This window comes from Dermacentor variabilis, chromosome 3 (assembly GCF_050947875.1).
Source record: "Dermacentor variabilis isolate Ectoservices chromosome 3, ASM5094787v1, whole genome shotgun sequence".
Classification (NCBI taxonomy): domain Eukaryota; kingdom Metazoa; phylum Arthropoda; class Arachnida; order Ixodida; family Ixodidae; genus Dermacentor; species Dermacentor variabilis.
Genome location: NC_134570.1, coordinates 46,144,200 through 46,161,362, shown reverse-complemented (window position 1 = coordinate 46,161,362; position 17,163 = coordinate 46,144,200). Strand labels below are relative to the sequence as shown.

The window sequence follows — 17,163 nt, the reverse complement described above, 5'->3', positions numbered from 1 at the left end:
CACACAAGAAACAAAGTGGGACAGTATTTTCGTGGCTCCTATGAGACCGCACTATACTACAGAGGGGCACTTGCTCCGAGCACGTTGCTTCAGAGAAGTTCCCGAAACCGGTGAAATCGGCGACGACAGAGTTGCTAAAAAATTCACCGTGATCTAAAAGTTATGGGTTGCTTGTCAGAGTGAAAGTAAATCTTCGCTACTACAATGCGTATGCATCCTACAGAAGGTGTGCGCAGGGCAAACTTTAATAACATGCGGAATACGCGCTCACAATGTCAGCTGCACTCACCTCCTTGGGAGCATATGTGCAGCAGCGCCCACGTGTGGAGGTCCGTGTCCAGAATCTGCTGAAAGAATGATTCTGACAAAGTAAAAGAAAGAGAAAGGAACCAATGACTCATGTGTTGTGTACTTATCTCCCTACACTCGTTCAAAAGCATCACTACTTGCTGCCGGGCCACTTGGTTAACACTCGTTATGGTATACTGAGTCGTATTGCACCAGAACCATTCATTTAAAAGCGTATTTGGTGCCACGTCATTGCCAGCGATTTCACTGCTGTCACACTAAACCCGACATGATTGACAGACGCCCGGGCACGTGTGAGTCACTCGAGCGCCTCAGGGAGGAAATGCTCTTACGTAATCTTTAGGATTTGAACCGTAGGGCTAGCACAACGACAAGAGAAGGACGAAACAAAACGGAAAATGTGTTGTGCTCGGTTCCATTTGCCCCTTCCCGCCCCTTTTTTTTTTCTTTTTTTGTCGTAGCGTTCTTTCTTCGCTACAAGCAGATCATCGCTTCGAAGATTCGAAGATCACGTACCAACACAGTCGGATGTCCCCCATTCTGACACTCTTACGCAAGGCAAGGTTTTCTAAACCCCGGCTCTTCTTTTCTTTTTCTTTTTTTGAGTGTGTGTTTGTGTGTGTGTCTTGTGTCACACATCCATGTACTAGCTGTAAGAGTGTTCCTCCTGTAATGCAGTAAAAAAACCGAGCTAGGCGTGTTGCTGCGACGTGCGTCTCCATCGTAAATAATTACGTAACTGACACGGGGAAAAAAAAAACATGCGACTCCGACGTCAGGCTGACATAGTTCAACTTGCAATGCCGGCGAAGCCCGGAGCGTCGGCGCTATACTTGGCGAAAATGAATTATGACGTCAGCATCTCCTCCTGCATACATTCTCGTTCCCTCAATGGCGTCACTAAACGTCAAGCTAAAAAGGGAGCGCGACATCACATGACGAACGTGTCAGGGAGGTCGTATATAGTCTTAACAACCAGGCACTTTGGTTACTATATCTTATTTCTCTTCGCGTAAATCTAGCTGGCGCAGCAGTGATCGAGGCCCATAGTTTCTCCAGCAGTCAACAGCAGGCAATGGTGGGCGGATGCACACCCGGTCTCCATCAGCGATGTGTCTGCGCCGCGTTCGTCTTTATATATTTTTTGTTTTCGGGTAGAAGTGAAGCCGTCCGTGGTGTTGCTCCGCTCGCCCCGGCATTTTCGCCTTGGACGCGGCCGCCGCTATCGGCTGCCCCCCGTCCATCATCGGGCCCAAGGCGTGGCACGCGCTGCGCCAGCGGCCAGTGCGGAACGAGAAAATTTCGTTGTTCTTATTTTACGGCAGCCCCTTCCCCATGTGATTTTACTCTCTCTCTCTCAATATATATATATATATATATATATATATATATATATATATATATATATATATATATATATATATATCACATAAGGACTCATAAATACACATATAGGACACATAAATACCCAAGAAAGTGGATGGGGAAGCAGCGCCGCGGTAGCTCAATTGGTAGAGCATCGCACGCGAAATGCGAAGGTTGTGGGTTCGGTTCCCACCTGCGGCAAGTTCTTTCTTCATCCACTTTAATTTCCATTAATTTATCGTTTCTTCATTTCATTTATTAAGCACAAGTAATTTCCCCTATGTTGTCCTTGGTGTCAGTGTTTCTTGGCTTCTTATGATATGACTAATAAAAATCGGGCCCCTCGGTTAACCCCCTTTCTTCTCGTTTATATATATATATATATATATATAGGTTATTGCATTGACCAAGTGATTTTAGTAATTCATGAATAATTTGACGTCAACGAGGCGCGCGTGCGGTATTTTCTTTCTCTGCGTGTGCTCAGTTACATATCAACAATGAAGATTTGCTAACGACAGCCCGCCGTCATTACGTGCACGGATAATTTACCCTAAAACTGCGCCTGTAGAGAAAGCTAATGAATTCAGCAGCGATCTTTTTTTTTCCTCTAAAGCAGCCTTTCGATATGTTAGTTCTAGAATTTCTGTAATGATGGTTCATTGCTGAAACTTCAGCGCAGTGCCGCATTGCAACACTATAATATAGCGTCATTATTGCTTCATAAATCACTCTTTCTTTTTCTGTGTACACATACTTGCAGACGTATGTGGGCGCAATATCTGCGCGCGTGGTATATGTCCTTCCCTGGGAATATAAGTTTAGACCACGTGACCATAATCATATAAGTGTGTGTAGCCAACGCACACTAATGACAAGGAACCCCTTACGCACCATCGGTGCCTCTTTTTACTTACTATATTTTTTTCAGTATAACTTTTCTGACATAAGCAATATCAAGCAACCATCGTCATCCTAATGACTATCATGACTGTAAAAAGACTTCATTGTTTCTTTTTGAATCCTTCAGTGGAACTTGAGTTTTCTTTTCTTGAATAGACAAAGACGAATAGTTTTTGCGTATTACAATTTAATGAAGGATCACTTTCAGGAACTGCAGATGTTCATACGGCAGGTAGTAAACGATGTAACGTTAAATGGGGTGGATGTTAGCGCGACAAGGAAAGAAAGACATGAAAACTAGGAAGAACGCAAGATAGACGCTAACACGGAAAGTATTTATTTTTTCCCTTGCATGTGTGATTGTAGTACGTGCCATACAAGGTACCCTTTCTGTGTTTATTATTATTATTATTATTATTATTATTATTATTATTATTATTATTATTATTATTATTATTATTATTATTATTATTATTATTATTATTATTATTATTATTATTATTTCTTACAGAAAATGCTATTTTCACAATAACTGAAATTGTGTAACCCGAAGACTGCTGCTTGCACTATCCCAACTGAAACATACGTGTTAACCCTTTCTGCTAAGACAGGTGCAAACACTATCAAGTTCTATCACACCCCCTTGAGATGTCAGAAACTGTTGCAATGTTTTGCCACATCCAATTCATTCACGATATTCAAAGCTCAATCACCATTGTGTTCCAGAAAGAAACAAAAAGAAAATGCGATTTCGTCGTTGCACCCCGAGGTCTTCTCGCGGTGAAAAAAATAAAGCCTGTTCGTATACGTGCAAATTCACCGCGGAAGACAGAGCACTACAGAACGCAACTTTTTTTCAGAACGCTGCAAAATTTTTTGCGCCAGCTCACCGCAGCTTTCCTCCCCCTCCCCTCCCTCTCTCTCGTCTTTCTATTCCCTCTCTCCCGTCCCCCAGAGCAGGCTAGCCAACTAGACGCATTTCTGGTTAACATCCCTGCCTTCTCTCTTTATTTCCTTCTGCTGCTGAAAAATTTCGTGCTCTTTTCAAGCATCTAACACTGCGGCGATGGCTTCGCGACAATGACTGTACTGACTAGAACCTGCTCTGGTCTTTTGAAAGACAGGAGGGCTATGCAAATCATGGAGAGAAGGGGGCAAGGACTCATTGCTTTGCATGGAAGTCACACGGCTTTTAGAAAGCTTAAGTGCGGAAAGAAGCTCGCGCCGCAAGCACTAAATAGCACTTACTGTCTTTCTTTAGAAATTGCTGGCTCCCTTCCACCACGAAGTCAAATTTCTTCGTTCTAGCCACGTCGCCGTAGGGCCTGGAGGAGAAACAAAATGTGTCTGCATCATGGCGCCACGTGATAAAACCAATGCTCACCCGCTCGTTCCTTGCGAGGCATTTTTTACGTCCTACTTGATCCCTTGTGCAATCTACGTGCGGAGAATTCACTTTTCCCCGAACGACTTTTATCTCTCAGAGAACGTAAGAGGGAAAAGAAAATCAATGGCTTAGCAATCAGTTCAGTTAGCAATGTTTAAGGAATGGCTGGATACTTTACATTGAGATAAAGCGTTAAAGTGATGAAATATAAGAGGAGCTAGACGAGATCAAAAATAAAATAAAACGCATGCATAAATGAAACACACAGTAGCTCTTAAAGGACGACTGAAACGAAATTTTCGACCGCGTAAAAAGCCCAGTTTCACGTAATTTAGACATGTAGTAGCCTCTGTGCAAATTCATTGGACATTGCAATTCTTGCGTCATGGTGCGCTGGAAACAGGCTGCTCAAAAGGAATCAAAAACAAACGTTGTAAGCTTCCCGCGGAAGCCTAACAGCACTTTATTTCCCTATGGCGTTAAAGACGTTCTCCTGCCAAGAGCTCAGGGAACAAAGGCCCATGGAGTGCACTTCGACAGCTCTCCGAGTTTCTCGCCCCACGTTCAACAGACGAGGCCGCGCGCACTTCGAATGGCACGCTGGAAGTGCCGGACTCATCGACCGACCAGACCGATCAGACAACTAGTAAACTACCGCCATGTGTAGTAAAGGATGAGCAGCTGAGGCTGGCACGGCCGGGCTAGAGGGGCTGGGTTCTAGAAGCGTGAGTAAACTGATGACCTGGCGAGCCCGACTGCGGCCGTGATAAAGCATCGCCCGTTTCGCTCTGGCGGCACTGCATTCCTGCGTGGCTTGCCGCCGCATCTACGCCACACAGCCGCCGCATCGCGTTCTCCTTCGTGGCAAATGCAGCATGCGGTTCCTGCTCCTTTCTGGCGCTGTGTCAGAAAGGATATCGTTCGTCTACTTCGAAGCGTCCGATGTAGAGACGCACGAAATATCTTGAAGGTGATGCGCTACCGGAAATGGTCGCTCGAGAATATCGCCCTTGAATACAACTTATTTTTCAACGTTGCCTTTGGTTTTCGTGCGCCGTCGCGGCTTGTAGTACGTATAGTCACGCCTACAACGCGTTTGTCAAGCAGCTCTCGATGGGCAAATGGCTGCGCTGTTTAAATGTAGCTTGTGCAGCTTCGTCAACTGCAGTTTACACGCTTTTGTGCGCGTTGGCTGGTCAGCGTCGCACTTCAGTCTCAATTTCAGTTTATTATTCGTTCATAACAACTGGTTACAAGAAATGGTATACAGACAAGGGTCCCAAAGTCGGAGACTGCACCGGGACCCTTGGATTAGAAGTTACATAAAAAAAAATAAAGCGTAATACAGAGCAGAGGAACAAAATAAGAAATAAGCAAAATAGAACAAAAAAACTGAGTGATGAGACACATAAAAGACAAAAGGAAGAGGAAAGATGCACAATCAATGGTTTTTACACAGCTTCTGATACTTGCTTGCAGGCAATACTTGCTTGCAACGCTGCAAGCTTTGCTTTGCCTGCAGTACACGCTTTCTCTCTGAAGCTGGGGCAGGAACGACGTGTTCGGCATTCCTCTACTCGGCGTTGTGTACCGCACAGCCACCGTTCGTGCTCGAGTACGTGTTCGAGCACCCGACGGCCAAGCAAGTCGTCGGCATTCTTTCAACAGCTCAAGTCACCAACGCAACCGCGAGAACGCACGCCGAGAGAGATCCCGTCAACTCGCAAATGATGGGCGAGCAATGCGCCTGGCTGCCTAGGTGCAACATGGCGCAACTTGACTGAACATGGCGCAACTGAGAGGTCAAAAAAATTATGGGGTTTTACGTGCCAAAACCACAATTTCATTATGAGGCACGCCGCAGTGGGGGACTCCGGAAATTTCGACCACCTGGGGTTCTTTAACACGCACTTAAGTGCATGGTTGTTTCCGAACTGAGAGACCAACAGTTGCGTACGGTTCTTCAATATTGGCCATATCCGCATCGCTACCTCTTTGTCGCCAGGTACACGCGTCGTCTGCATATTCGCTATTTAGTAGCCGCTAATAATAAAATTAAGCAATTGCCAGCCCTGCGGCTTTTCCAAGATTCCTTTGAGAGTATACGCTAGGCATTTATAGTCAATTTATCCCAAGTGATATTTCGTTGCAGTTGGCCTCTAAGGCGCGAAGAAACATTTCCACACTGATAATAAAAAAAAACGCATTTTGCGCAACACGTCAATGTGATCGCGAGATGAGGCAACAAATAGGAGCCGCCTGTGGCTCGGCGTGGCATTCACTAGCCAGAACTCATTTCGCGCTGGAACTGGCCGAGGGTCATGCACGTGGCATCTCTGGCTGCGAGAGGACAATGAATCGTCCCCTCTGTGGCTGTCCTCACCACAGCGTGCAAAGAGAAACTGATGCGTGTCGTACTTTTCTGCGCACGCGCCTGTTATCCCCATCCTTCCCACTTGAGCACGCTATACACAGACTGAACAAAGGCCTCTTGTCGGAGGAAATAATCTTTGGACAGTGCAGTCCGAGCAGACGCTACCACAGAGGGATTTCAACGCATTACTGCGAGCTCCTTAAGGGCAGGCGGACTAGACGCGTCAGAATGCTAGACGTTAACGTTAGCCGTGGGGGCAATGCAGTGACTCTAAGCTAGCGTGATTCCTCCCGTTATACGATACTTGTGCACTGAATTAATTGGGAGCGCAACGCGCAAAGGGTCACCGGTTCAAGGACCTGGCAGGAACTGTGAGCGCGTAATGTCGTCCGATCTGCCTGGCTCTTCACGTATGTGTTACTGTAGTCTAAATGAACCGGATCGACTCCATCTTGGGAGGGGCAGGGAACGCATTAGAGTTAAGCGGCTGACGGGAAGTCTTCACATAGGGTTTCTTACGAAGGTGTTGATTTGGGAATAGCGTCGTGTGCACCTGGCTCGATTCGTTTTTTTCTGCATCCCTGTTTTTAGTAACAAGTGAACATTGCGCAGAGTTGGTAAACAAACACTGAGCCATTATGCAGCCGAAGTAAGCTTTTTAACTTTGAATCTCAAATTTTTTATCTTTTAGCTAAACTAAAGTTCCCTTGCGAAAAAAAAAAAAAAACACACTCTGCAATCCGCGGTGAGCTCTAGCGGGCTCTGACTTACTCTCTTATTTTTTATTTTATTCTTCAAATGAATTTGTTTTTCTTTCTTGCGTCGAAAATGAGCTATTTTTGAAGCCACCGAAGATGCCTGCAACCTGTGCATCGAAGCGTGTGAATTGGGCCCGACGTTGCAATTGGAGAGTTCTGTGTACCATTTTAAATAGCCTAGCCAACTTGCGTCGCCTGTTTTAACTGGGCCGATGGAATTCGTTGATAACAAAGCCGCGGTTTTGGAAGCGCGCTTTAAGGGATGAAGCGGAGAAGCGTGCCGTGAATGCGATGCAAGGCTGGTAATCATCTGCCGCCCAAAATTACCGGCTCGGAAAGAGAGTTCTGTCTTTGACATGTCGGCATATAGCGTTCCACATGTGGCTGTGCAGGAATGAACCGAGTGTGCTCTGACTGAGCCGACGATCCTCGAGTTCAAGGCACCAGTGATTACGCCAGCATGCTTAGTAAATTTAGTACAGGATTGCGAATGTTCAAAACGTCTCGTTACTACGAGTGCCTGGTCAGAAAGCTGAAAGTGCCTACCTCGTATCAACAGTATACTGATAGGAAACTTGTTCAAGGCTTTTCCTGACGTCTGCAAAGTTTGAAGAGGTGGCAGTAACTAAAAAAATATATAACGCTTTAAACGTTCAATAAACGTTTGCTTAAAAAGAACTACGAAGTTACCACAGTCGTTTTCTTTTTGCGTTTTAAGGTGGAGTTGTGGTAGTTAAACTATCAAAACCTGGAGCATCGTAGTCTTTGAAGCTTACACCTTTCGAGAATTATAAAAGAATGCACCGAGTTCATCTTGAAGAAACACTCTGTTGGCACTCTGATTCCTAACTGACGTCGAGATTGTGTTTAATTAATGACGCGTACTTCGGGTCTTGATGCTTAAAGCGAAGCTTCCTTTACCTATACTTTGCCGGGTTTGACGTGGCTGCCTGCTGAGTCAGTTGCTATTTCAGGAGATATATTTGTGGGTGGTATAAACACAAAATGTATGCTAAAGTACCCGCGAAGGAGCTTGTAGTATAATCCTTGTATGCTGTCCAAAAATCTGTACTGCACGACCGAAAGAAAAACAAAAGCAACTTCCTACATAAAACATGAACATACATACGTCGGCTCCCAGACATCTCTAAAACGCACTAATCTCTTGGTAGAGTAGTGCATTATGTTTCGGAGGTTATTTGATTTACTTTACTTTCTTATAACAGCCATTGGGTTCGTGCAACTGGCGTTTGTACCCGCTGTTGGCCAAACCGAAAGAACGTGTATGTCCCACTCTGACACAAGAGCTACAGAATCCCTAAACGTCACTGGATGCGTGTCGTACGTTTCTGCGCCTGTCATCTCTGTCCGTACCTTCGAAAGGTATCGGGTATCGCCTTCCTCCTTGTGACACCACTGCGTGTGTACGTCTCAAACCGTGCATCCACCTCAATGGGAATTTTCATTTCAGCAGAGCTTGTGAACTATGCAATACGCGAACATGAAAATTTCAATGCTGTCAACTTCCTTGTGGTGGATAAACGTAAACAGAATACACGTCGCATAGGATAAAATTAGGCAAAATTGTACGCATCGCTCTTAGTTGTAACGCATGTATTTGCCAGCTTTACTTTGAACTTCGCTCGACTTAGATTCCAACACGGTAGTTGGATCTGGGTGTCCCTTTTCTTTTTTCTTGCGTTTGTTCGAGCCGCATAGTAGTTCGAGCGTTTCTCCCATTCACTTTTTGTTCAAAGCTGCACATCTTTTATTTTATTTGCAGGAACATTTTTCGAACGCTTTCCCAATAGTTTTAATTGATTCGACAGTATCCACGACACTGTCGTGCTCAGTAGTAAAAACGCCTTAAACATTGAGCGCCATGGCTGATAAATTTGGTCTGCCATGTGCACTTGAATAATAATGAGGTTTTGCTCTTGAGCGTGGCCGGCTCTGCTTCTTAGTTTGTTACTATTATGTGCTTGTTTATATAATGCACGCTAGTGATTTGCATTGAGTGTTCTTTTTTTTTTCGCCCCCAAGTTGGAAGTAGAGAGTGCAGTTTTGTAAACATCGCCACGTAGAAACTTGGGAAGCTTAGTAACGTGCATGTAGTAAACGTTTGGGCTAGTTTGTGGGTCATTTTGAATAGGCTTACAGCGTAACAGTGGACATGGACAGAGACGAGAAACAACGTTTTCTGTCTTGTTCTTTGTCGGTTCTTTTTTTCGGTCCTTTGTGATGGCGCCCGGCTAGCAGTTCAGAAATCTGTGTGTTTATGTAACGTTTAGTATACCTGTTTGGGGAATGCCGCGGGTTGTTTGTACCTGTACCTGTACCTTGCGTCAATGGAAACGTCTCCTCGATTTTTTTTTTCTGTTTAGACTTGTGCAAGGCTGTGAGCTCATTCATATTTCGGGCAGCACAGAGCTGAATTGGTACGACCCTTACAATGGACTTGAGATGGTAGTAATGTTGGGGAACTCCGCGGTAACTTGTATTCAGTCTTTATATCGTACACTAGCGCGAAGATAAGCCCCTCTATAGATAGCTATCGTATTTAGAGGAGCAACATTATAGCTGTTCAGCTTGCGACATACCGAATGGCTTCATTTCGGCGTCGAATTGACTGCTTTATTCAGCATGTGTTTGCGAACGTGTAAGAGCTACGTACCCGTCTTGTTCTATCCATTTCATGGTTTGGTTGTCCACGTTGTACTTCCGCACGACGCATTTTTCGAGAGGACCGGGGTTGTTGAGCACTTCGTACCATTCGAGTGCGGAGAACTGCATATGGACGATTTCATACATATTGCGTTCACACTGCAATGGTTTCCGCATTTTGCTTTCAGTGGCAATGAACAGCAACTTTAAACCGATTTACAGCGGTACAGCATGTTTTAAAAACTGCTATTTCCGTTAATGTGGCGTTAAATGTTTCACTTCTTGCGGAGAAACTTAATATCAAATCAAATCATGCATGGTTTTAACACCTCAACGGTGACGCACTGGCTATGAGCGAATCCGTAGGATCTTTAACTTACATTTAAATCTAAACAAATGAGCGTTTTTTGTAACTGCAACACATGGGAACGCGACCACCTTGTCTCTAATGCTCAGTGACAGAACGACCTAGCCATTGAGGCACCATCGTGGGTAGTTGGGTTGTTTTTCGTGTTTGTATGTCCCTTTCTTTTCTTCTTTCACTCAGAAAAGTCACCCCCGGAATTTCAATGCGAAGTAAAAATTTTTCAGTTATGTATTGTTGTTTTCGTGTTTGAGGGGTTTTGGTGTTTGAGCCGTTTTGGCTCTGTAGATGTTCTCAAAACTCGCTAGTTTGTGCTACTGATTCTATTAAACTGTAAGGCTAAACTGTATCTTTCCTGATAAGGAATTCACTTGATGCGTGCATGCGCTGCTAAAATTCATTACATCACAGAAAACTAGTGGCGAAACTGAAGACCAGCATGGCCACCGGACCCTTTCTTCTTACGCGCGCTTTCTTTCTTTCTTTTTTTGAATTTTTCAAGCCTTCTCTTCCGAGAAGAGTAGTTGTTTTGCTATTCCAGAAACGTAATTGACCAATTTAGTATTTCCTTTAGTGCTTGTGGAATATCTCTTGTTCAGAAGTAATGGCAGCTATAGCAGAGCTCATATAAACAGGCTCCGCATTTGTAGAGAAACATTAAAATAGGTGCACATGGGGCTGGCGAGAGCTGAAAAGAGCCGTTCCGGCCAGCTATGGCCGTGTGTTAGAAAATACGAAATAACTTTTTTTTTAATTCTATCCCGTATCATTAGACATAAGAACCCCGGAGGTAACCGTAAACGAGGAATAAGGGGTCACGGAGCAACCGTAAACGGATTTCGATCAACAGTAGCTTCTCCACGTAAATACAACGCGCCCCTTCTCTGTCAACGTTGTGAGTTTGCCAGAACATTGAGCGCGAGAGCATAGTATCTATCGAGAAAATTCTTTATCACATGCTGTTGAGTTCTCTTTCCTTTTGTCGCCTTTGGCCGGGAACTTCCTTACGAAAAACATATTGTATTTCATCGCCAACATTCCCAGAGTTCGAGAGTGCGCTTGTGTTGCAACGAAACCGCTGAAAGCTCCGAAGTTTGGATGGGCGGGCACGATATTTCTATGCATCGGCGATTCATTGAAACTTTATATGAGTCCAGATAGTTTACTTTTCTTTAAGGACGGTAAAACACGAGATGTAAAACTGGATTTGCGTTCAAGATCGCCAATTGGATCTGTTTTGTTTCTTCTTTTTCATCAAAACAAGAGAGGGAGAGAGATATAAAACTTTATTTTGATTGGGCACGGAGCGGTGTGGATCCCCGTGGTGGGTGGAACCTTCAGTCCAGGGCCCCCCGGTGGCATCAAAACAAGAAGTAACGCTACCGGTACGACGTAGTTAACACTGACAAGCCGGCTATCGTGTGCGGGGTACATTGAGCATGTTTGCAGCGCAATGGCACAAGCGCCTCGCAAGAGAGACACGACAGGTGATGTACACAGAGCGAATGCTTGGTCGCAGGCAAGCTTTATGATAATGATGATTTCACAGTCGCGTCGCCAAATGTTGCGCATTCAGAAGCTTGCGCAGTTCTGAGGAGCTTCGCAAAAAGAGGAATTGTGTGCAGTAAAATTTCAGTCATCGCTTAATTATGGCCTGCTGTGTGTAGTTCTGCCCTCTTGTTTGTGCGAGGGCAAAAGGATGCTTTCTCACGTACCGCGAGGAGCATTGACAACATGATTGCAACTTAGTATCATGAGCTTGTGAAGTCCGACGGTAATCGTGAGTTGAATGCCGGCTGTGCGATCGCTCGCGTACTGGACTCATCTACATTATATGTAAGCAGGGAGTCAAGAGTATGCCAACGAAAGCCCGTCTACACACATCGAAGGACAAAAGCACTGATAATCTGACAAACGCCCTGAAGGTGGTGCTCACCTGGGCCCAGTTTGGTACGGAGGCGGCCTTGTATATTGGGCAGTGGCAGGGTGCAAACTGGTGCGGCACCAGGTGCCAACCCAGGTGCCACATCACAATCAGTAGCAAGGGCTCCTTTCGGCTGCTGCGCATGGTGTGTCCTGTTGCGAAACAGAAAAGCCTGTGCTAAACTCAGTCGACATGAGAACTTCGGCTGAAGAAGTTTTAAGACATCTGTTTTGAGGCCGAACCTAGGGCCGTGCTGATCTCTCTGGGTAGCGGTAATGACGAACCACCTCCTCACACTATACGTTTAACGGCGTAGCCATGGGTTTTCAAATGAGGTGATTACGAGGAGTGCTTGCAGGCATGCCTTTTGTAGGGCTATATAGACATGATCGTAAAACTAAGATTTTTATCCTGCTGCTACTATGCCAAACGTATACCGGATCTATTCCCTAGGCACTGAGAAGGCAGTATTGGAGGTAGTCTTGTGACTTGTGCAATCGTGTCGGCATCGGACCGGTGTTCAGCCAACCTTGCCCAATGTAGAGCCAATGTGGCTCCCTGCTTTGGCCGGCTTACTGTGTGGTTAAGGACGCACGCTTTAGAAAAAAAAAAACAAATATATCGGACAAGCTGAAGGGCAATACAGGCCTCGGTTTTTCATATTTCTTATAGGTTGCAAACTGACTCACTGGACTATCCTTTCATATTGTAGGACTTTAAGGTACGCCACGAAATCGTAACGAAATCGCTTAACAGCGTACAGCTGTGGCCAGCCAGCACGGTACTTCACGTCCTTGATGAGATTGCTGTTGCGTTTCAATAATTTTATTATCGCCCTATCGGCTTCGCACAACGACAAGACATTGGTTTCAGTAATCCGATCGGCGCTCGCTTTTCCCAGCGTAGTCGTTTTCTTATTCACGTCTTTGCGTATCTCAATCTAAGCAGAATTTAGCCACAAGTAATACTCTTTGCCAATGCTCACAATCTCTTATACCTATTTACTCTGAGTTCACGCTGAGAGTGATATCGCTTACCTTAGAAACGAATCCACGAATGTGTATCCAACTACGCGAGCTTGCAGGCGCCTTTCAAGTTTGCCCTCCATCTGGGCAGTTTCGAGCGCAGCTGGTGAAGCCTCTCCAGCTGTCATAAACGCGCTCACAGTGTGACCGGGAAGAAGTGAGAGATAGTGATGAGAAAGAAGACATTGTTCAGTTTGTTTTAATGCGCTTGGAACTAAGCTTGATTATATATATGTTCATGTAATGTTTTGTGAAAGGAATCTGTAGACAATGAGTGCTCGGTTGTAAATTTGCGCAGACGAATCCAGGCTTCTCTCGTCGAGCCATGGCTGTAACGCGGGTGAAGTTGCATATGTTATACTATTTTTGTAGACTTACACGATCTGGCGCCCAGCTCACAGAGTATTACAGATGTTACGCGTCTTTGTTGTATCTTTTTTTGCGCGTTTATTTTGACTAGGAATCGGGTGCTTACAAATTGTTATCGGGTGCTTGCTATCTCTCCCTTTTCTTTCGTTCGCTTTTTCGAACACAGGTGTCACAGGTGTCACAGGTGTCACAGGTGTCGCAAAAGTGTCACGCCGCACTTTACTTCCCTCATTCTGGAGATTCTTCTTTTAGTCGGCTTTAATTGCCTGTTGCGAAAAAAAGCCAGTTATGACATTCAATTCATCAGGTACAGGTATTTTATTTGTCTCTTTCTCGTTCGGTCGTTTAAAACTAGGGCCCGCATTCGCAAAACGTTATAACGTTAAATATCGCGCGCTATAACTTCAAGCTGTTCCAAACTTCTCGATTCAAATTCTGCAATCCGCCCTTCACGATTGGTCAAAAAAATGTTCGGGCCACCGCCACTTCGCCTGTCTGCTACGAGACGTCACGAAAACTGCGATAGTTCCCCAACTGAGATGACGTGCACACACTGATTATGCGTGAGTATACCGAATAAAAGAAAAAGAAAACTTCTCATTCGGCAACTTTTCGCCAATCATCATCATCATCATTATCATCAGCCTATTTTATGTCAACTGCAGGACGAAGGGCCTCTCCCAGCGATCTCCAGTTGCCCCTGTCCTGCACCAAACGATTCCAACTAGCGCACGTGAATTTCCTAATTTCATCACCCCACCTAGTCTTCTACCGTCCTCGACCGCACTTCCCTTCTCTTGGCACCCATTCTGTAACCCTAATGGTCCACCCGTTATCTAACCTACGCATTGCGTGGCCTGCCCAGCTTCAGTTCTTTCTCTTAATGTCAATTAGAATATCGGCTATCTCCGTTTGCTCCTTTTCGCCATTAGCCATCTGCTGTTGGTCAAAGGTATTCGAGCTGCGCCCGCTTCGCTTGTCTGTCACGCGACATCACAAAATTGTGAGAACTCACCGCGTTAAAGATTAATATGCAGAAAAAAAATCTGATTTTTTTGTTTCTGAATAGCCGGAGGCTGCCCTGTTTTGAAATGAATAGAAGGTGGGCGCCCGCCGATCGCTCAGGCACTGGCTATTCGCACCTGTCAGAGAGTAAGGATATATAAGGGTTAGATCAGGATGCTAACACATTGTCACAAACGTCCCAGCACAGCAGTTTTGTATGCGCCCTACTTCCGATGGCTGTGAAATGTCACTATATTGAATCAATACAATGAGTAACGCAAGATTTTCCGACCGTCGCCACGAGTTATCTATGAGGAGTGTACTTTTTTGTAATTATGGGGTTTTACGTGCCAAAACCGAGATCCGATTATGAGGCACGCCATAGTGGGGGACTCCGGAATAATTTGGAACACCTGGGGTTTTCTGACGTGCACCTAAATATAAATTACACGAGTGTTTTCACATTTCGCACATACCCGCTTATCCAAGTTGGCATCAAACACTTTCTTTGAACAGTGGTACCTACCCAGTCGCGCGTACAGTGATCCATGTTAAATTTCTTTGAAGAGTGGTACTCGGCATTGGACCACTGAATACCCAATGACCCAGGTAGGCGGGATAACGCGCACATACATACATACATACATACATACATACATACATACATACATACATACATACATACATACATACATACATACATACATACATACATACATACATACATACATACATACATACGTACGTACGTACGTACATACATACATACATACATACATACATGCATACATGCATACATACATACATACATGCATACATGCATACATACATACATACATACATACATACATACATACATACATACATACATACATACATACATACATACATACATACATACATACATACATACATACATACATACATACATACATACTGTATGAATAAGGGGGCATGCCAGCGCCGCTACGACTGAACGCACCGTGCACCTCGGTTGGCGCACGCCTGCCCATCAGCCGCAGTCCGGCACAAGCTCGAGGAAACACCAGACGACGACCTCGGGTGCACTCGGAAAGCATTTATTAATGAAAATAAACTAAACATGGCTGTTTGTGTAAGAAGCCGACACTTGTAATTACTCTGTAACTATGAATACTCACTACACATGCCCAAAGCATTCCCCCAGCACCTTGACACTCTTTCAAACGAGTCTGTAGCGTATGGGAGTAAAATTATGTAACGCATTTATTCACAAGCCATCATAGTGCCTTGTAACGATAATGTTGACCTCTGTCCGGATGGAAAGTCCTGGACCAGCAGCGGCGAATGCGGTGGCGACTGTGTTAGGCTTTCCGCTATTCGATGCGCCTAAACTGCGTATTGGGAAAGCTAGAGTGCGTTATAGAGATGGCTGGAGCGAGAACTGAGCGAGCAGTAGGTAAGCACGAACGGATTATTTTTTTTTGTTTATAACTGCGGGCAAACTGGAAGGTTAGGTTAGGTTAGTTTAGAGGCGGCTAAACCAAAATACAGCTTAGGAACTGACGCCATCGGTTTCCCCATATAACACGAACACACATACCGCAGCGGCGCAAAAATACTCACATTGTTTACACACTAATCAAGTAAGGTCAGAAAAAACATTCGGTGTAAGTAGAGATCTCAATACCCACTGTCCATCACATCAGATTGATTAGGTTGCTCCACTCATGAAAATTAAGTGGATCAACTTAATTATCAAAATTAACTGGAGGGATTCGAAAGTACGCCTACATTTCACTTACATGCAATAAATAAATTAGTACAATATAAGACAGAAGTATAAATAATAAAAATAAAATATAGAGAACACATCAGCGCGCACAGTCACTCACACTTACAAGACTGAAAAAGCAAAAAACAAAAACGAAACATTACTACGAAGGCGAGTCACTGCACAACATCGTCCCTAGTAATTCGCGCGCATATTCGTACTTGTAAAGAAAGTACTTTTACTGCACTGAAATTGTTCTTTCAAGGCCGCTAACTGACCATGGTACAATTATTGTCCCAAGAGACAATAGATTATTTCCCAGAGCCCAAGTTTAAACCATATCTGTTACCTTTACTGGGCGTGTAATCGGCAGTCCAACAGCGCACCTCCGTATATAAGTTCAACTTGTCAGCTGTTTCTGATATTGAGAATAGAACGTAAAAGAAAAGGCTACAGAAAGGAGTAGTAAATCCTTGTATATATTGGAGCGGTAATGCGAGTTGCAGTCAACGCCTAAATTTTATTGATATAACCAGTGCCATTGTGGAAGAGGAAATATTCCTGAATGTTTTTATTTCTGAGAGAGTTAATTGTACAAGCTAATAATGAGCAGCGATCGCCGATGGGGTCGTCGAAAGTAGGCGCGGGGTCATGGAAAGCCTCTAATTTCTTTTTCACGAAATTGTTGAACGAACAAAGTTGTTGCGCAGATGTGCCATGCTGGCTTATTCGGAATATGTGGGGAGTGCTGGAGTTGGAATGAGAACATATATATATATATATATATATATATATATATATATATATATATATATATATATATATATATATATATATATATATATATATATATATATATATATATATATATATATATATATATATATATATAGCTAAGTAAGGGTTCCTGCTATTCGCGTTCATGCATTTGCGCCGTCATCCTATATACGGGATCCACAGGCC

General features: G+C 44.3%; 1 protein-coding gene and 1 non-coding gene across 3 annotated transcripts in view; one reads left to right on the top strand and one right to left on the bottom strand.

Moving 5' to 3' along the window:
• LOC142573951 (uncharacterized) overlaps positions 1 to 13,643 on the bottom strand; it is a 16,740-nt gene extending 3,097 nt beyond the window's left edge. The window contains exons 1-5 of one of the 2 annotated variants that reach the window (XM_075683150.1): positions 13,549 to 13,643; positions 12,061 to 12,200; positions 9,771 to 9,883; positions 3,826 to 3,902; positions 290 to 361 (exon numbers count right to left, since the gene is read on the bottom strand). In XM_075683150.1, the coding sequence (XP_075539265.1) occupies positions 290 to 361; positions 3,826 to 3,902; positions 9,771 to 9,883; positions 12,061 to 12,192 (394 nt within the window). In that variant the 5' untranslated portion in view covers positions 12,193 to 12,200; positions 13,549 to 13,643. Of the gene's footprint in view, positions 1 to 289; positions 362 to 3,825; positions 3,903 to 9,770; positions 9,884 to 12,060; positions 12,201 to 13,085; positions 13,170 to 13,548 lie in introns of those variants that run through there. The other variant, XM_075683151.1, reaches the window with a different exon arrangement.
• TRNAS-CGA (transfer RNA serine (anticodon CGA)) lies at positions 1,803 to 1,875 on the top strand. Its single transcript has one exon. It is a non-coding gene; the product is annotated as a tRNA-Ser (tRNA).
• Positions 13,644 to 17,163: the final 3,520 nt, after the last annotated feature.